Source organism: Podarcis pityusensis (assembly GCF_964106645.2).
Source record: "Podarcis pityusensis genome assembly, chromosome: 8".
Taxonomy (NCBI): domain Eukaryota; kingdom Metazoa; phylum Chordata; class Lepidosauria; order Squamata; family Lacertidae; genus Podarcis; species Podarcis pityusensis.
The window spans coordinates 73,450,818-73,467,373 of record NC_138033.1 but is presented as its reverse complement, the minus strand read 5'-3'; the positions used below and the strand labels follow the sequence as shown (position 1 = coordinate 73,467,373).

At 45.5% G+C, this 16,556-nt stretch overlaps 1 protein-coding gene across 11 annotated transcripts in view; it reads left to right on the top strand.

Annotated features, from left to right (window-relative positions):
* Positions 1–16,556, top strand: part of SAMD11 (sterile alpha motif domain containing 11) — a 297,706-nt gene that overhangs the window by 226,848 nt on the left and 54,302 nt on the right. For all 11 annotated transcript variants that reach the window (XM_081016053.1, XM_081016051.1, XM_081016046.1 and 8 more), the window contains one exon: positions 12,132–12,224. In XM_081016053.1, the coding sequence (XP_080872179.1) occupies positions 12,132–12,224 (93 nt within the window). The remainder of the gene's footprint in view (positions 1–12,131; positions 12,225–16,556) is intronic.

Below are 16,556 nucleotides of genomic sequence, written 5' to 3'. Positions count from 1 at the left end.
TGCATGCAAATAGGGAAGTTTGTATACTTGAGGCAGGAATGGGAGAGAAGGAGGAGGCAGGCAAGCAAGCAACAGGGAAAGAGGGATAGCATAGCATAGTGGTTGGAGCACTTACTTTGCATGCAGAAGGTCCCAGATCCAATCCCCAGCATCTTGAGGTAGGGCTGGGAGAAGTTCCTGTCTGAAGACCTGGAAGGACTATGCCAGTACAGTGCTAAGCTAGATTTACTCAATGGTTTGACTTGGTAAGGCAGCTTTCTATATTCCAGTGTCTTAAGGGACCTTTTGCATGCAAAGTAGGTGCTCCAACCACTAATTTGTCATTAATTTTCATTTGTTATTAATTGGTGCTCCAATTAATGACAAATACAATCAGATCATTTCAAAATACAATATAAAAATAATACCACCAATTATATATTCCAATTATAAAAAATTTCAAAAGGGGACTCCCCATGTTCCAGATGTCTTGAGATTTTTGCCCTCATTACAGTCTCTGCCTTCTTCGCTATTGTTCAATTCATAACTCAGATTTTAACCGTCCTTGTTTTCTCAAACAAGTCTCGCTGTACTGTAACTCCCTTTTACCCCTGAGCTACAGCCCTTCACATATGAAATAGGAAACTGCCTTATATTGAGACAGATCCTTGGCCCATCTAGCTAGTGTTGCCTACACTGACTGGCAGCATCCTTCCAGGATACAAAGCAGGTGTTTTACCACTGGGCTACTGCGCTTTCCTCTTCTGGGATCCAAGAGGAAAAAGGAGCAACTTGGGAGGTGAAAGTATGATTTTTGCTTTACTACCTGACTGCACCTTCCCAGTTTAATTATTATTATTTTTTAATTTAAAAGAAAACCTATAACTGATTGCTCATCACATGAAATTGAGCAGAAAGCCAACTCCTTCCTGGTCAAGCATCTCAGGCAGTCATTGCTGCCTTTTTTGCTGCAAAAGGAAGAGCTGTTTGAACAGGAGAACCAATGACAGCCTTTCCACCCTCTTGTGGCTGGTGTTTGTTTAAACTGAGGATGGGGGTGATTTAAATTGCCCCCTCCCCCAGTTACTTAGTCTGTGTTTCCCCACCCCCTCTTCTTCAAACTGGCAGGACGATCAATTTCTATGCTGTTTTGGTTTTCTTGAATCTGGGATCCTAAGAGGTTGGGAAACATTTTCAAGCAAATTGCTTCCTTCATATAAGCAGATCACTTCCTTGCTTTCCTCTCCTAGAGCACGGGTGAATTGGCATATGGAGTTATTCACATAATAGCGGTTATCATCTGATAACCTGAGTTATTATCTCTCTGCTCACGGAGCGCTGCCTTTGATCAAATTGGGCAGATGCCCAGTCATGGAATACAAGTGGAGAGGAATGCTCATGCCTGCTGATTCTTCAGCCAGCAGTTTTCTTTAGAGGTTCTTGGAATGTTGTGTGCTGGGCAAAGGCACCCTACCTGATACCCCGGATAGCCGCTGCTAGTATATGTAGTACTAAACTAGATGGGCCATAATCTTATTATAAAGCCATCCAAGTATAAGAAAACCAGAAAGACAACAGGGTTTTTGTCAAAAGTACCACAGAGCCTAGGGCTTGCCAATCAGAAGGTCGGTGGTTTGAATCCCTGCGATGGGGTGAGCTCCCGTTCCTCGGTCCCTGCTCCTGCCAACCTAGCAGTTCAAAAGCACGTCAAAGTGCAAGTAGATAAATAGGTACTGCTCCGGCGGGAAGGTAAACGGTGTTTCCGTGCGCTGCTCTGGTTCTCCAGAAGCGGCTTAGTCATGCTGGCCACATGACCCGGAAGCTGTACGCCAGCTCCCTTGGCCAGTAAAGCGAGATGAGTGCCGCAACCCCAGAGTTGTCCACGACTGGACCTAACGGTCAGGAGTCCCTTTACCTTTAAAGTTTATTGTAATTAAAAGCTTTCCTTCTTCTGGAGCAGCTCCTTTCATTAAAACAGTACAGGGGGGGAAATACGTTGAATTTTGTTCCCTAGTCACATGCAGCTGAGTGTCGGGCATTAACAGCTACAATAAACTTGGGAGGGGGCACTTTAAGAACCTTATCCTCTCATTTTTCTTGCATTCTGTGCCTCCAGCACTTTTTTGTGGTTATGCCTCTGCATGAGAAAGCTTCCTTTGCTCCCCTGGATGGACTTGACATCGTGACATGCTGAAGTTGAGCAAGGGGGGCCCAGTCCGCTGGCGCGCCTGAAGGCCGCTGAGATGTAAGGGTTAAGCCGGTAATGTGACCGCACAGCTCATAAATTAACCAGGGACCTGCCCCCCTCCGCAGTTGCAAAAGAGAGGTATTGAACAGGCTGCCAGGAGGACTTGTTGTTCCACCGTGGATGCTGTGCTCTCTCTCTAGCAGTGGGAAACTAATTGGCCAGGGAGCAGCTGCGTCGTGGGGGTGGGGAAGAGCCCAACCAATTAAGAACTCAGGGGAGACTTTGCAGTGCAAATCACCACCACCCATTTTCAATTTCCCAGTCACTCATTCCTGGCTTCCCCCCTCCCTCCCTTCCTCCTCACACTTCACTTCTAGAATTCTGTTCTTCCATTTTCTTGTGTTTTGCATTTATCTCTCTCCCCACTTTCTCCGCTGTGGGGAAGGGCTGTGGCTCAGTGGTAGAACACCTGCTTTGCATGCAGAAAGTCCTGGCTTCAATCCCCAGCATCTCCAGCTATGGCTGGTAATGTCACCTGCCTGAAATCCCAGTGACTTGCTGCCAGCCAGATGGTCCCAGTGGTCTGACTCAGTATTAGGCAGCTTCCTGTGTCTTAAGGGAAGGGCCGTAGCTTAGTGGTAGATTGTCTGCTTTGAATGCAGAAGGTGTCCTGGGTACCATCTCCAGGTGGGACTAGAAATGTCCCCAAGTCATCATGGATGGAAAACAAAATGGTGGATGCCTGGAGGAGAGATGACACTCTGTATAGCAGCTAAAAAATGGAAGGGAGCCACTCTTAGCATACCACAAAACAAGCCTGCCCATCCCCAGGGAACCTCAAGAGGACACACAATTAGAAGGTGGTCCCATCACATCTCAAGAGCCTCCTCAAACCTGCCACTTGCCTGTGAGAGGTGGGGTGGACTTTGATAAGTCAAGTTTTACCTTGAGTACTGAGGGAGAAACTCATCTTGTAGTGATTCCTCCATGTCACACACATTTGTGTGTCAAACGTACCAAAGTCCTAGAAGTGTAAGAAGTTGTGTGCTGGATCAAGCCAAGGGCCCATCTTGCCCAGCATACCCTGTCGTCACAGTGCCCCAATGAGCAGTCTGCCCACCTGAAATTCCCACAAACTTTGTTTTCATGGGTATACTGCCTCCCAACAGCGGAGGTGGAACAGGACCACAGTGGCCTATAGCCAGGTGCTAGCCTTCCCCTCTATAAAGTTGTGTAACCTCCTTTTAAAGTAAGCCTTGGAGGGTATGCTGAATAAGACCATAAGAAAACCTGGGCTGCTGGATCAGAACAAAAGTCCATCACGGTCTAGCACCCCGTTCTCAACCAGATCCCCAGGGGAAGCTTCCAAACGAGACCTGAGCACAATAGCATTTGTAATTCCCAGCAACTGTCATTCATAGGCATACTGCCTCTGATAAGAGTGGGGGAGAAAATAGCCGTTCCAGCTAGCTAGTAGCCATTGCCAGGCTTCTCCTCCATGAATCTAGTGGCTCCCTTATTACAAAATATTGCCTCTAATTTTCTCCTTTCCCATCTTTTCTCCCCATTATTTTCTCAACCCCGAAACTACCGTGTGTGTGAGAGAGAGTTTTCTCCCATCTCTCCCTCCTCTCCCACCTACCTTCCCTTTCGCCTCCCCTCACTCTGTCTTTGAGCTCCTTGGGAAGAAGACAATTTGAAGGCTTTCCGCTCGGCGCTCAGCCCGAGAGGTTCCTTTTCCCTCAAGCCAATCAATGGCAGGCTTTTTGGCCCCGGCGGAGCTCGGCAAACACGAGATCAATAAGTTATTAGCACCATTCTGTCAGCTGTAATGTGGAGATTGATCGGGGCTGGGGCTCCTGCACGCTGCTTGGCACTTCCCCGGCCTGATAAAGATGACAGATTAAGGGAATAAGAAAAAGGAATTAAGGAGTCTGGCTGTCAAAGCCTGTCACGGGCCGGTGGGGGCTGAATGAGTGCGGTCGGACGTTTAAGCGACGCTCAGGGAACGGCTCCTGCTGCCTGCTCCCCTGGAAGCTGCTATCTCTTTGCTGCTGCCTTCAAAGTGGTGCAGAAAAGGCCGAGGCCCTGACAAAACGAAATGGTAATGGTCATCGCCAAACTGTCAGGCCGGGTATCTGAGGATGCGTCAGTTCAGTGGCTCTGGCCTTGTGGTTCTCCATGGAGACGAGTAATGGGCCTAAGGTGGTGGTACAGGCAGAGTTCCCAGTAAGGCAGGGGTAGGGAGAGGAGAACCTTTTTCATCCCAAGGGCCACATTCCCTTCTGGGGGCCACATGATAGTGCCAGGCAAAAATGGGCAGAGCAACAAATGGGAATTTCATCTTTGTACAGTAGGCTAGTTTGCACACACACAGCCTTCTCTATCCAGGCGAGCAAGAGTCTTTATCAGATTTCGAGGATGCATTTATAGCCAGGCAAAAAACACTGTGTTTGTGTGTGTGTAAAAAACAAAGCTGCTGAGGAGAGTAACTTGGGAGGGTTTATTGCCTGAGGAGAGTAACGAGGGCCAAATAGACAGGGATTTGGCCCCCGCACCTGAGGTTCCCCATTCCCACTGTACCTCAAAACTTGGGGACCCCACTTTTTCTTCTCTAATTGTGTGCTAAGAATGCACTGTTCCTGGTTTGTATAACCACACATTTTGGTCCTTGGGGACAAGTAAAAGGTGTGTAAAATTAAGTATTGTGAGAAGAAAGTGGGCAAGTTTTTCTCCCATTGATAGTATTGAACTTTGTGGCCATCCAATGAATCTGAATTATGGAAGATTCGGTACAGACAAAAGAAAGTACTCTTTCACGCAGCACAGTTCATTTAGTGTCAGGGAATCTGGGCCCTTCCCTGAAAGTAAGGATGGGAGAGAAATTCTATTCAGTGTGCATTCAAAGGCAAACTTCTCTTAACTCAGACTTTCCGGAAAAAATACACAAACTGAAACACAGCCAACCGTGCAAAAGTCATACCTCTCTGAATTTTGCAGTGGAATTTTCCAGCCAAGTAATGTGTACGAAAATGAATAAAAGTGTGGATAAAAATGAGTACATTAATGAAAATAGCAGACAAATATGCATTACGTTAGGGGAAATTGCTTTGCAAATGCATGTATATTTGACTGTATTGATTTGTTCATAATATAATATTACTTTTGCTAATTGTGATGTTTATTTTTAGTTGCTACTTCGTTAATGTTTTATAGATTGTTAGTGTTTTATTGATAGTTCATTAATTATATTATTTGATTTATGCTGTATTTGTGATGTTCTATCATGTTATTGTTGTTTATTGTTCTTAAGCCGCTTTGAGATTGATTTGAATGGAAAGCGGCATAGAAATACAATAAATCAAACACTCCTTGCGAAAAGGTGTATATTAGGAGAAATTCATACTAAACTGCTGGTGAATTTTCAGGAGGACTTTTAAAATAAATAAACCACAAATTGATGCTGAAAAGTGGAGAACTGAACTGCATATTGGAAAAAATGCGAAACAGAGAAGAAGAAACCAAAATTGGCAGAAAGGCAATCAGAAACCATGAGCATAATATAGAGATGAGCAGATTCCAACTGCCTTGGATTAAACAAATTTATGAACATTTGAAACTCAGGATGTTTTCAGTCTGTGAATGCTCAGTGAGCCCCTTCCAACCGCCTTGATTTATTTATGAACTCTTGACCCTGAGAAAATGAATCAACCTTGAAATGCCTGTGGACTAAAGGACGAAGTCTTCTTTCTAAACAGTTTTCACCTTAGTTCCTTCTTGGCTTTGTTGTGTCCCCAGAACATGATAGTGAGCACTTGGATTACCTGTAAGTTTTTCGGGGGGAAAGAGATTCTCATGTACTGTATGGTAGGAAGAGAAAACTTCAGGCTTTCGAGATCTGCTTTGTTACAGAGAAACATAAGAAACTGCCCTTGTACAGAGTCAGACCGTGGATCCATCCAGCGTACCATTCTATACACTGCCTGACAGTGGCTGTCAAGGGTTTCAGACCAGGGACCTTCCCAGCCCTACCTGGAGATGTGAGGGATTGAATTTGAGACCTTCTGCATGCAAAGCAGATGCTCTGCCAGTGAGCTACAACCCTTTCTCTAGATTAGGAGCATAGGAAGCTGCCTTATATCAAATCAGACCATTGACCCATCTACATTGACCAACCGCAGCTCTCTAGGGTTTCAGAGAGGAGGACATCACCAGCTTTACTTGGAGATTCCAGGGATTAATGCTAGCCGAAGTTCCTTTCTTAACCAGGGCATGAAACAGGCCTGCACGCTGAGGTTGAGATGTGGGGGAGCAGTAAACCCTGGTTAGCATGACATTAACACCGAGCATGACATTGGTGCCTACATATACACAAAAGTCATTTTGAAATGATAAGAGTAAAAGAGACTCTATCACACACCCAAGTACCATCCTCTGCATATGCATAGCTTGTGCAAATTCAGCCATGGTTAAGTGTGGCATTGACACCAGGCCTGTGTCTTAACCATACAATACTTACATGTAAAAAATAGGACCCCTGACAGTTAAGTCCAGTCGCGAATGATTCCGGGGTTGCGGTGCTCATCTCGCTCTATAGGCTGAGGGAGCTGGCATTTGTCCGCAGACAGTTTTTCTGGGTCACGTGGCCAGCATGACTAATCCGCTTCTGGCGCAACGGAGCAGCGAAACCAGAGCAGCGCACAGAAACGCCATTTACCTTCCCACAGGAGTGGTACCTATTTATCTACTAGCACTTTGGGGCGTGCTTTTGAACTGTACAGATACATTATTTTGTAACGAGAAAGAGAAAACCCTACCCACTTCTCAAGCACAGTCTTCATTCATGCGTAGCCTGAAAGGTAGGCCTGGTTAGCTTGGCACTGACACTAGGCGTGTATCTTAACCATTTGATACTGGCATATACACAAGTGAGAGTAAGCGACCCCCAGCCACTCGCCCAAGCACTGTCCTCTATGCATCCATCATCTGCAAAATGAACCTGGATCTCTTTCTTCCACCACAAAGACGAACAGCTGGGCTTGTTTTCCATACTATGAATTTTTACCACCTTTTTATGACCCGACACAGGCTGTAAAAATGAATTTTGCAGGGCATGTCTGCACACCTCCTTGTAAACGGCCTCGTTATAGGTGAGCAGTGGAGGAGGCTGTGAAAGCAAGCCACCCCCATCCCCGCCTCTGCTGTGTTTCTCCGAAGAGACTTTGGAGGAGGCGTCTCAAAGCTGTTCGTGTAATAAAACCACACCTTGGGAATCAGGGCCCCTCCGGATATCCTTTTTATTGCACATTCATGATGATTTGTGCTCTTGATGCTATCAGGGCAGTCACACACAATCCTTTTTTCAATACTGTTTGCGCCTGTCACATTGCGCTTCATTTCCATCAGTGCGTATCCTGTAACTTGCTGCTGAAATTTCATTACTTTTTATCCACAAATAGTCTGGTTTATTTTTGTCCCATATTTGTTGCACTTTAGCTCTGTCGGATGGCAATAATGTGGAAGCATCACAGAACAAAAGCACGATAAATCCATCACTAATGCACCATTACTCTGTCAAGAACATGTTTCAGAATATACCAGTAATGAAACATCAGTCTGGCAGAGCCCTTAATGTCTTCAAATTGCTCATTGCCTAACAATTGGTCTTCTCCAGAATGTTGATGTACAAAGTTCTCCAAGAAGGCTTTCCTTCACCATTTCAGCTCTCTCCAGATGTTCTATTTGTGGTGCTTTCATTAAGATTTGAGCTCATGGTGATATTGGGGTGGTTATCTGCCATTCTGCTTTTGATGCTGTTTGCGCTTATAAACATTCTGAAGCACAAGTTAGCAACGAGAGCCTGCTTGGTGGTGGCTCCCCCTACAATTTGTGGAATGCTGTAGTGTAAAGGCTTGCTTGATACCTTTTCTCTGATTCTGCGATCAGCTTAAACTTGCATTTGAGGTTCTTGTTGTTTTACAGTTCTACCAGTGTTGTTGTTTTTTTAACTGGTTGCGTTGTTGCTTTAGTTTGTGCTGTGTATGTTTTTCATGTTTTATATTCTACTTCATCTAGAGCAGATGTTGCCTAACTACAGGTGTTTATTTATTTATTAAAATATTTATATATTGCTGTACCATAAAGAGATATCACATAAATTTATAACAATATTGAAAAAACTTAAATGTTCAAATGTTTCTGGACTACAGCTCCAGCCATCTTTGGCCATCCTTGTTGAGGCTGATGGGAGTTGTGGAGAACGATAGGCTAGGAATGTGGAGAAAAAAATCCCGTTAAGGACTAACATAGTTGGGTGAAAACACCCAAAGCTTTTTGCAGGCAATAGGACTGGGGAAAACCTCCCATAGGGACTAGCATCACTGAAGCTATTTTAGGAATGAAAACACACCAAGGGCATATTGTGGACTAAGGGACTGTGGGGAAACCTCCCATAGGGACTAGCGTCATTGAGGCTGTTTTAAGAGTGAAAACTCTCAATGCATTTTGCAGGCTGGGTGACTTTGGGGGGTGGGGGAAGGGAACTTGCCACAGGGACTAACGTCATTGGGGCTATTTTAGTACTGAAAATGTACCTTGGGCATTTTGCAGGCTACGCCACTCCCATAGGGACTAGCGTCACTGAGCCCATTTTAGGAGTGGAAATGCATGTGGCGTTTTGCAGAGTGTGGGGCGGGGGAGGAGTTCCTATATTAGGAGGGCAAAACACACCTAAGGCATTCCTTCTGGCTGTGGGACTGTGGGCAGAGGAGTCCAGCAGGGGCAGCAAGACCCAATGAGGGCCTGCCGGTTGCAGGACATTGCACAGTGTTTTTAAACTAAGCAGTCAGATGTTGGCTCCTGAGTCTCTAGGCTCCAAGCACTTTTCCTTCTCTCCCCCTCCCCAATTGCTGACTGCTTGCCCTCTGTTTAAATTACACCTTGTAATTCCCATGACCTTTCCCTCCTCCCTTTGTTCTACTGATTCCTGCCAGCAAAGGGCAGAGCCAACTGCATGCCATGGCACGAAACCCCAACTGGGCGCCTTTCACCTGCCGGTCCATTGTTCTTTCACGGTTTAGGGAGGGTGGAAGCCAGCCCCACGCTGGTGGGGCATAGGGCAAAAACCGTCCTGTTGTCATGGATGCCGTTTCTAGGGGCAAGTGTGTTGCACGTGCCAGTCAGCGGGATGTCCAGGTTCGGTAGAATCCAAGCTTGCAAGGCAGGGAGAAATACCCCAAAGAAGAGTTTGGATTTGATATCCCGCTTTATCACTACCCGAAGGAGTCTCAAAGCGGCTAACATTCTCCTTTCCCTTCCTCCCCCACAACAAACACTCTGTGAGGTGAGTGGGGCTGAGAGACTTCAGAGAAGCGTGACTAGCCCAAGGTCACCCAGCAGCTGCATGTGGAGGAGCAGGGAATCGAACCCGGTTCACCAGATTATGAGTCCACTGCTCTTAACCACTATACCACACTGGCTCTCACACTCACATGTTTCCCATAGAGGCTAAGCCTCAGACTGGCCTTAAAAAAAAAAAAGCACTTGACTCTCAGTAGTTATTTTGTTTGTTAAATTTGTATACCACTCTTCATTCGTAGATTTCAGGGTGAAACGCAACATAAAAACACAAAATGCATAATAAAAACAAGAACAAAAAGTTTGTTGTCAGCATCTCAGTTGTTAGCAGGGATGAGGGAGGAATTTGATTAAGTTCACATTAAAAGAAGTATCTCCCAAATCATGCACTTTCCGAAAACCAGACAGAAGCCAAAACACAGCCACCCTCAGAAGTTTGCACTTTTCCCAATTTCTCTGAGCAGTCCTCCAGCCAAGTCATGATGTTAGGGCGAAGGGTGCATAAAATGCATGTATTAGTCAAAAGAATGTGCAAAAATTGCATCACATCACGGGAAATCCCCTTGCAAAAATGTGTGTACATGTAAATGTGCAATATAGGAAAAACACGCACTAAAACGGTGATGGATTTTCCATGAGGATTTCCGCAAACTGATATGGAAAAGGGGAGAAGTTACTTCATGATAGGAAAAAAAAAATGAGAATCAGACAGAACCAGCTATCCCTAGTTGGTGGGGGAGAGGTTTCAGTAGCCTTTTCCTTTTTAAAAAAGCAAACTGCAGAGGCAGTAATGCTTCAGAATACCAGTTGCTGGAAACTGCAAGAGGGGAGATCTTGGGTTCAGATCCTGCTTGATGGGTTTTCCCACAGGCATCTGGTTGGTCACTGTGAGAACAGGATGCTGGACTAGATGGGCCATTGGCTTGATGCAGCTTCAAGCCTCTTCTTATATTCTTATATAGATGAAGGTTTCGTTCAAAAATCAGTCCAAAGAAACAAAACTGCCAGCCATTAGGGGGAAAAAAAACAGGGCAAAAGGGTTCGCTGCCCAAAACTCTGTGGCAGAGGGAAAACTTCCCCCCTGATGTAAGTGTTCTGATCCACAGGAAAGTTTACATACTCCCACACTCACAGAAACTGTTCCATCAAGAGATACTGTTTCACCTAATTTGCAATGGCTGCCCAATCTGAGCAACACAGTGGTTGTTGAACAGCAGGCAATTAGGACTGCTACCAGCAATACAATCAACGTCCCCGCAATCCAAGCAGGGTAGTTTTTCATGTGGTTCATGACCAGTTGCAAAGAAATATGCACAAGAGCTGTATGGACCTTGTGCTTAAATAAATAAATAAATGCCACCCGAGCAAGTTGAATTCCATGCCAGGAAAAGCTCAGTTCTGCATCTAAAGATAAATTAAACGACTTGAGCAAAATGGCATGAATTTTATTTTGTGTGCATTGTTTTTAAACATAATTGTGCATAATTCTCGTTTTGGTCATGTTGGGGTTGGGGGGGCACAGAGGTACATGAGACGCTGAAGCCCATTTCTCAACCCACCACTTTGCCTCCTGGGATTTCATTAGTCATAAGGACCAGAAGCTTGGTTGGGGGTTGTTTACATTAAAAAAAAAAAAAAGAAGCAGCTGAAATTGTCAGGAAGCAGAGTTCTGCTCCTGTTAAGTGATGTTCTGAGCGTTTTCAGAATTGCAACACACACACAAAATATGATACTTGTTTTGCACAGGGTGTTTTTTGTGGGGGGGGGGAGGGGTTGCAGTCCCTTTAAGGCAGAGCCTTTTTGATAGATGAGAATTTGATGCTTGCGACGATGACAAACAGTCTCCACAGCATTATTATGGGAGGATATTGATTTTTAAATCTGTACAGGAGGAGAAGGGAAAAGCAGGAGGGGGGGATTGAGAAAGAGAGGAGGGGGGTGGGGGGGGAGAGAGAGAGATGTTGTAATTGTATATTAGATATTTTGCGTTGGCTTGCTAGGACTGCACGGATGCAGAGGCTGAGTGCTTCTCGCACAGTCTGGCGGGGAGAAGATTGCTGAGAAGATTCGCCAAGAGCGAAGGGGTGAAGATAGAGAGAGAGAGAGACTGTGAAGAAAGATTGAAGAGCAGGGTGCTTGTGTGTGTGAGAGAGAAGGGGGAAGTGAATACTCTCTCTCTCTCTTTCTCCCCCCCCCCAACCGCCCGCCAAGACCCCAGCTGTTTTGCATCAGGGTATGAAAAGCGAGGACACACCCGGGGGACGAAAGGCGGCCGATCAAATGATGCAGTTCAGTAAGGAAATAAACTAGATTTCCAAATTTATGGCTGGAAACGGTGGCCATTGATCAGCGTGCTGAAGGGTTGCCGGGTCCCTTTGGGCTGCATGATTAGGAAAGCATATCCGTGAGCTCAATATGACTTCCACTCCGCCACCCACCCTCCCTCCCTCCCTCCTCCCTCGCTCAGCCAGATTTGTGTGTGTGTGTTCAACATGCCCCCCAAAGTCTCTGGATGAAAGGGTGGCGGTGATGGAAAGAAGAGTGTGCCTTTCTATCTAATTCTCTCTTTCTCTCTTTCTCCCTCTCCTCCCCCCCCCCTTTCTTCCAGACGAAGTTTTAGGAAAGAGAAGAGCGTGTTCACCCAACAGCAGCAGCGAGTGTCCCCTGGAGAGCAAGAAATCTCGAAGTGAGTCCCCAAAAGGTAGGTTCCTTTTTTTTAAAAAAAAACCCATAATACTTTCTGAAGCTTGGGACAGTTGGCGTTTATGATGGAGAAAGAGGAGTTTGGGGGGGGGGGAAGCAGCAGGATCTCCCCGAGTCATGCCGCTGCTGCAGTTTCCTTTCATAAAAGCTGGCTACGGAAGGTGTCCCTTAACTTGAATTGCTCTTAATTTATGCTGACCCCTGCACCCTGCTCCCACCCCCGGACTTGATAAGATCTGGGTAAGTTCCTTCCTTTATGAACGATTTAGTACCGGATGAGAACATCATTCTGTAAGATTTCCCCCGCCCCCTGTCTGCTTAGCAAGAGTTAAGATTACAAAAATTACTATGTTCCATTTCCTTCCTTGGTGTTTTCCTTTCTTTCTCTCTTCCCCCCTCCGCTCCCTCCTGCCTGTGAGTTTGGGTTTTTATAGTAAAACATTTTCTTTTCAAGACTTTCGTATGGAATACAAACAGCTACTTCAGTCGCACTCGGGGGAGTTGGGCGTGATCAACAGGATTTTTAAAATTACAGTTATTTCTTTGAAGAGCAGAACTGCATACATGCCCAGTGCCATATTTGCAATCTGCTTTTGAAAGCCCCTAAGTTTCAAAAGCAGGTTTGCCGTGCAGCACAGAGATGGGGTAGTACGAGGCCAGGTTCCTGTGTGAGAGAGGCAGAGACTGTGTACACATCGTACATTTAAGGCAATGACTCCTCTGCCCCACCAAATAATCCAGGGAACTGTAGTTTCTTAAGGTTGTTGGGAATTGTAGTTCTTCTAGGACTAAGCTACAATTGGTCCATCCAGCTCAGTGTTGTCCACACTGACTGGCAGCAGCCCTCCGTGGTTTCAGGCCGGAGTCTCTCCCAGCCCTACTTAGAGAATCTGGGGATTATTATTCATTTAAATTTCTATACCGCTTTGTATTTTTAATAAAAAAAAATCTCAAAGCAGTTTGCAACCTACATTAAAAAAATGAAGTAAAGTAATCCAGAAGAAAACATTACTGAAGAAAGTCAATTATACATTAAAAACAACAGATGCTCTTCCACTGAGCTACAGCCCTGTCCCTGTTCCCTAGAGGTTTCCTTGTTTTAAGTTCAAAACTAATTAGCAGTCAATAGCACACACCTTGATGGAGATTGCACTCTGATTGAGGGGCCCAAGTTGTCAGAAAGGTTTTTGCCTTAACAGTTACTGTGAAAATAAGTTTTTAAGCAGCAACTTATAGGTCCTGTTCTTTCTCCTTGGCTTTTCTGCAGCAGGACTCTACTGTGGGCTAGAAAAAGTGCCAGGATATGACCTTGCCATGCATTCAAAAGTTCAAAGGGGCACTAAGGCTTAAGAAAGATGCCTTCTTCACCTTCCAGTTTGTTGATACCAAAGTTTTAGGCAGTGGTGGGGGGGGACAGGAGATCCTGGGGTGCATCTAGACCCGTTAAAATTTATGGACCTAAATTGATCCTGCCTGTTATTTTCAAAGGGATGCAGCCAATGTTATTTCTACTGAGAGTTGTTGGCATCTGTCTGTACTAGGAGACAATGGAAGAGTGTTCCTTTGGGGGAGAAGTCAAACTGTTGGAAGGTTGCAGTGCCTGTTGTGGCTGTAGAGACCGATGCAGGAGAGACATGTTTTGTTGCAGCTAGGGCAGATGAAGGCATCTGGTTGTGCTGCTGCAGATGCACCATAGCGTTCCTTCTCTCTGCACTCCTCCCAGCAGTCATTTCTCCTCTGGTCACTGCTATGGATGTGTAACCTGACTGTCTGTCTCCAGGTGCTGCAGTCATCTGCAAGGGTTTCCCCCACAGCAGAATTGATGTCACTAGCCTTCACGTCACGTTTGCAAACATTTTTGTAGTGCAAAGTTGGTCTGCCAATTGACCTGGTGCCAGAAGCCAGCTCTCTGTAGGGCACGTCCTTGGGGATCCTTCCGCCTTCCATTCTGTGGACATGACCAAGCCAGTGTAGACATTGCTGAGACAGGAGTGCAAACATACTGCGAATGTGGGCTTGAGAGAGCACATCTTTGTTCGAAACTTTGTCATTAATGCACCTGAGTGTGGGGAACCTTTGGCCCTTCAGATGTTGCTGAACTCCAACTCCCATCAGCCCCAACAAGCACAGCCAATGGGAGTTGTAGCTCAGCAGCCTCTGAAGGACCAAAGGCTACCTCCCCACACCTGTTTTCAAGTCTTCCACTTAGATGATGGAGCGAACTTGTTTACTGTTGCTACAAAGAGCAGGGCTGGAACCGGGTTCAAATGACATGCATGGGAATTTCAACTGAGCCTTAGAGAGAACTTCCTGATGGCAGGAGGTGCCTGACACTCCTTAGACAGAGGCTTTTGAGAAGAGGCTGGATGACTGCCTGTTGGGGAAGTTGTAGCAGGGGAGTGCCTGCATTGGCAAGGGGTTCACCTAGATGGCCTTTTGAGGTTCCTTCTAGCTCCTATGATTCTATGAAAAGTAGGCATAAGATAACAAAAGGATGGCTGTGCTTTTATGTTAGTTCTGTTGCTTCTGTGAGCAGCCAGGAGATTTGCTTCTGGGCATTTTGAAGAGAGACAGGGAAATCTGGAGAAGGAGCCAGCAGCATCTGTCTCCCTACTCCCTGTTGTTCCTAGAGCTGGAGTCACTGCAGCTTTGTTACTTTTGCAAGGCAGGATCTTCACAATCATAAGGACTAGAAACTTTACTTGTATCTTATTTCTATTTTAATCTTCTCTTTGCAGTCATAAGGACTAGAAACTTTGTTTTTAACCGTATCTTGTTTTTAATTTTATCTTAGCTTCACCATCATAAGGACTATATATACTGTATTTCCCCCCCTTATCTTGCTTTCATTTTGTATCTTATCTTAACAATGCTAAGAGTTGGGAACTTTATTGAAAAGGAGAAGGAATGCAATTAAGTGATGAACCGAGACCTCAGGGTTCTCTGTTCTGCAGGGCACTTGCAGAAGCCTAGGAAGAAGCTCCAAAACCACAAAGGCAGTACAATATCCCAGAAGAATCTGGTTTTCCAGTGCACATTCCTCTTGTCCACGAGCCTGTGAAACCATTTCCCCCACTCCTCACCCCAGCCTGCCTCTCCTTTTTCCTCCTCTGCTTCCCTCTCCCTCTCTTCCTCCTTGGAGTTGCAATTAGGCAGACATCAATATTCCAATAGGATCCAGGTAGGATGCTGAAATGCATTTTGCTACCAAGGAAGACAGTGATGCCAGCCAGCTTATCGGAGGGGACCTAACAGTGGTATTAACCTGTAAAATGCTGCTCATAATACGCTTGTGCTATCCATCTGCAGGCTGTTTCTGAACTCCTGCCTCCTCCTCCTCTTCCTTCTCCCCCTTCTCTCCCCCCCTTAACAGCTGCATCCTCTGAAAAATTAATCAAGGTGATAGCAGTTTAATCCATCTCTTGGAGAAGGAAGGCAGCTAAGCTTTAATCAGGCTTTCCCGAGACCTGACTATCTATCGCTTTTGGATTCGGAATCAATGCTGCTTATCCCAGACCCCAAATAAGACCTCCCTTTCCCCCACACCTCCATTTCTGCCCAGATTGGCATCTCCTCCCCCCCCCAATCCCACCACACTCTCTTTGACATGGACAGTTTTAGTCTGAAGCAGCAGATTATCAGATCTGGTGTGAGATCGGTCAGAATGATCTTTGTGCTTCCAGTTAACCTGCAGAAGTTTAAATGAAATAGATTCTAGGGTTTTCTTTCTCCTATGTGAGGCTGACTAGTGACTCTGTGTGTGTGTGTGTGTGTGTGTGTGTGTGTGTGTGTCCCCGTCCGTCCATCTGTGTCCTTTTCCAGCCAGATATACCAAGGGGGGTAAGGAGGAAGCAGTTTCCATCCTGTGCAATGTTCATGGCAATCTGGACTGCTTCCTTTCTGCTGCAGTTCAGCTTCCACTAAAACCTACATAATTTGCTATCCACCATGGCTGAAACGAATGCAGTTAATTATAGAATCAAATACATAATTAACTTCAGTAGATAGGAAGTATAAAAAACAATGCAGGAAACAGAATTATTTAGTTAAAGTTGCAAACTTAACAACAACAACAGATGATGATGATGATGATGATGATACTATACACTGCTCATATTAACTTAAGTGATTTCCATTCTTGACCCCGGGTGAATAAGCAAACCATGTCGACATCCACTCCTATTTCCATTTCCGACAGAATTCTCTGGCATCCCTAGCTGTAGTCTAGCAACATTTGGCCACTGTTAGAACAAATGCTGAACTTGATGGGCCATTGGCCTGGCCTGATCCAGCAGGGCTTTACTTATGAGTAACAGAGAAGGAAGGCTGC